At 39.9% G+C, this 4170-nt stretch overlaps 1 protein-coding gene and 1 pseudogene across 1 annotated transcript in view; both read left to right on the top strand.

The window, feature by feature from the left end:
- Positions 1–4170, top strand: part of LOC102258493 — a 43237-nt pseudogene that overhangs the window by 3958 nt on the left and 35109 nt on the right.
- Positions 1–4170, top strand: part of LOC102257880 (zinc finger protein 615-like) — a 29801-nt gene that overhangs the window by 21082 nt on the left and 4549 nt on the right. The window contains exon 6 of the mRNA XM_014535754.1: positions 3127–3240. Within this exon, the coding sequence (XP_014391240.1) occupies positions 3127–3240 (114 nt within the window). The remainder of the gene's footprint in view (positions 1–3126; positions 3241–4170) is intronic.

Genomic DNA, 4170 nt, shown 5'->3' with positions numbered 1-4170 from the left:
GACTGAAGGGTCCCAGGTTCGATTCCAGTCAAGGGCATGTACCTTGGTTGCGGGCACATCCCCAGTAGGGAGTGTGCAGAAGGCAGCTGATCGATGTTTCTCTCTCATGGATGTTTCTAACTCTCTATCCCTCTCCCTTCCTCTCTGTAAAAAAAGTTAATAAAATATATATTTAAAAAAATAATTGTTGGTGAGGATGTGGAGAAAAGGAAACCAATGTATACTGTTGTTGGAGGTTCCTCAAAGCATTTTAAAACATAGAACTATTTTATGATTTCAATTCTACATCTAATTATTTATCTGGAGGAAACAAAAATACTAATTCAAAAATACATATGCACCTCCCTTGTTCATTGAAGTGTTATTTATAATAGCCAAAATATGGAAAAGAAATTTAAGTGTCCATTGATGGATGAATGGATAAAAAAAAAATTGTGATGGGTTATTCAGCCACATAAAAGAATAAAATCTTGCCATTTATAACAACATGGATGTGCCTCAGGGACATTATGCTAAGTGAAATCAGGTCAGACAGAGAAAAACTAGTACCATATGATCTTAAGTATATGTAGAATCTAAAAAAAATTATATGATTTTCTGTTGAAAGATACATTTGAAACAAATATAAAAATGGTAAGATATTTAGTGGGGGCACAATAGTAATGGTTACAATATTGCAATTTCTTTTTGTATATTTGCAGTACAGGACGAGGAAGAGATGGAATGATGGGCTATGAATACCATCCTGATAATGACAAGAGTAGAGAAAATTATCTAGACAGATCATCAAACATCTCTCAAAGTGAGAAGAAACATCTCTGAATAATTGAAAAATATATAGCAGGAGATATGTAGGTTCTTTGAGAGGTAAGGGAAACAGACTATTGAGATAAAACCATAAAAATTCCAGAAGAAGGAAATTGACATTTATCGATGGTTCTTATGTGGTTGATATTATCTCATACAACATCATATTCAGTACTCAAAATATCCTGGTGAGGTGTGTAATACATAGCTTTGAAATAATCCAGATGAGCAAATCAGAACTCAGAAAAGTTGCCGGGATAAGTACATGGAGGAGTCAAACTTTAGTCCAGGGGTGGGCAAACTTTTTGACTTGAGGGCCACAATGGGTTCTTAAACTGGACCGGAGGGCCGGAACAAAAGCATGGATGGAGTGTTTGTGTGAACTAATATAAATTCAAAGTAAACATCATTACATAAAAGGGTACGGTCTTTTTTTTTTTTAGTTTTATTCATTTCAAACGGGCCGGATCCGGCCTGCGGGCCGTAGTTTGCCCACGGCTGTTCTAGAAACTTGTCTGCATAGCCAGTAATGAGCAAGAGGGAAAATGACTGGAGATAATGACAGTGGTGTGGCTGCTGGAAGTTCTGAGATACTGGTCACGCATTGCCGTGGGAGACCATTTAAGACCTTGCTTTCATTCCATATGAGTTGAGACACCCGTGAGAACTTTCGAGTAGAGGAATAGCATTATTTAACTAATTTTTGAATTTTTAAAAAATATATTTCTTGTTGATTTTAGATAGAGAGAAGGGAGGGGGAGAGAGAGAGAGAGAAAGAACATCGATGTGAGAGAGAAACATCATTTGGTTGCCTCCTATGTGCACTGGGGATCAAACCCACAACCTGTGTGTGTGCCCTGACCGGGAGTTGAACCGGTGACCATTTGGTGCAAAGGATGATGCTCAACCAACTAAGCTACACTGGTCAGTTCACTAATTATTTGTTTATTTATTTATTTATAAATATTTTTATTGATTTCAGAGAGGAAGAAAGAGGGAGAGAGAGATAGAAACATCAATGATGAGAATCATTGATTGGCTGTCTCCTGCACACCTACCACTGGGGAATTGGGCCCACAACCTGGGCATGTGCCCTTGACTGGAATCGAACCTGGGACCCTTCAGTCTGCAGGCCGATGCTGTAGCCATTGAGCTAAACCAGGTGGGGCTAACTTTTTAAATGGACAACCTTGCCTATAGTACAGAAGGTAGAAATTATCAAGGAGAGTAATGTACTGTTATATTCATGGTTACAATTTGTGACAGTACAACAGTACATATTAATATTATCAAAAATAAAAGGTACACAGGAAAGAATCCAGGTGTCTCATGGAAAGAGCTAAATCAGCTCTGGCTGGTGGAGCCCTGTGGTTACAGCTTTGGCCCTTGCACCGAAGGGTCACAGTGGATTCCCAAGGGACATATACCTGGGTTGCAGATTTAATCCCCTGCCCTCTAGGGTGGGTGCAGGACCCACCAATCAATGTGTCTCTGTCACATTGATATTTCTCTCTCTCTCTCTCTCTCTCTCTCTCCCCGCCCCCCTTCCATCCACACTCTCTAAAAATCAATGGAAAAAATATCCTCCAGTGAGGATTGACAACACCAGAAATGTGCAAAATCACCTGACCTCATCTGTGATCTTTTTAAAAGTGTCTAAAGTTAAGAGACAAGAAGAAGTAGCAGAGGTGGTTTTCCATTATCCTTAAAGCAAAGAGGAAAGAGCATGTGGACTCTGGGAGCTGAGGGCCTCAGTCCTACAACCATAGGAGCAGAATTCCAAAGCACTACCTGTGCTTTCACCTTTTATTCTACGTGTTTTGAAACACAGTCTCATTTAGGACTCTTTCTTTGAAGAACTTGTATATATTGATGGGATCCACACTACTATTTTCCGATTAAGACCTTTTTAAAAAATACATATTTTTATTGATTTCAGAGAGGAAGAGAGAGGGAGAGAGAGTTAGAAACATCAATGATGAGAGAGAATCATTGATTGGTTGCCACCTGCATGCCCTCAGTGGGTATGGAGCCTACAACCCAGGCATGTGCCCTGACGAATCAAATGGTGACCTCCTGGCTCATAGGCGGATGCTGAAACACTGAGCCATGCTGGTTGGGCTAGATAAGGCCTTCTTTAACATTTTCATATTAACCTCAATGTCAAGAACTATGAATGAAGACAAGTATATTTCTTATTTTGCATAAAATAAGATTGTCACTACATAGTTACTTCACATGAAGGCTTTTTTAAAACAGTTTTATTTCTAACTAGGATTATGAGCGATTACAGAATGATTCACTTCTGTTCTGTCCTAGAACGCAGGAAGATCCATCATCCTCTGCCACATCACCTGCGCAGTCGAAGCATTCAGAAGAATGTGGAACGATGCTGTGAATATAATATGTCTGCAAGTATTAATCAGAGCGGAGGTCATTACCTATTAAAGCAAAATCATGATATGTCTGAGATAAGTGAAAAACTTACAGAATCAAATTTAAGTTTTGAAAACCAAAACAAAAGCTGTAACTTAAGGAATTCCATTGAGTTGAATGGAGATAGGACATGTTTGTACTTGGATATGTAATCATCATCTTAAAATTTGTTTCACCATGCACTCTAGAATTGCCCCTCATTCTGCACTTCAATCATATTCCTCATTTCTTTAAGGGGCATTCCATCTTCCCAGTAGCTCAGGCCACATAATTCCTGGAGCCATTCTTTTAAAAACATTTTTATTGATTTTTTGTTTTGTTTTGTTTTGAGGTAGAGAGGGAGAGAGAGAAACATCCATGTGAGAGCGAAACATTGATTGGCTGCCTCCTGCACGTCCCCTACCGGGGATGGAACCCACAACTCAGGCATATGCCCAGCTTAGGAAATGAACCTACAACCCACCCAAGTGAGCCACCCTAGCCAGGGCTGGAGTCATTTTTAAAAAAATATATTTTATTGAATTTTTACAGAGAGGAAGGGAGAGGGATAGAGAGTTAGAAACATCGATGAGAGAGAAACATCAATCAGCCAGCTCCTGCACACCCCCTACTGGGGATGTGCCCGCAACCACGGTACATGCCCTTGACAGGAATCCAGGAATCGAGCCTGGGACCCTTTAGTCTGCAGGCCAACGCTCTATCCACTGAGCAATACCAGTTAGGGCTGGAGTCATTTTTTAGTCCAGATTTTCATTAACGTCTTCCTGCTTCTCCCATTGAGTCCATCAGTGAACCTTGTCTTCTCTTTAAATACAGGGTGGGGCAAAAGTGGGTTTATAATGGTAAACTCAGGGGTACTCAAACTACGGCCCACGGGCCACATGCAAATACAAATATTGTATTCCCGTTTTGTTTTTCTTCAAAATA

This window comes from Myotis brandtii, unplaced genomic scaffold (genome assembly GCF_000412655.1).
Source record: "Myotis brandtii unplaced genomic scaffold, ASM41265v1 scaffold150, whole genome shotgun sequence".
In the NCBI taxonomy this organism is placed as follows: Eukaryota; Metazoa; Chordata; class Mammalia; order Chiroptera; family Vespertilionidae; genus Myotis; species Myotis brandtii.
Note: the sequence above shows the minus strand (reverse complement) of the source record. Positions and strands in the feature narration are given on the sequence as shown.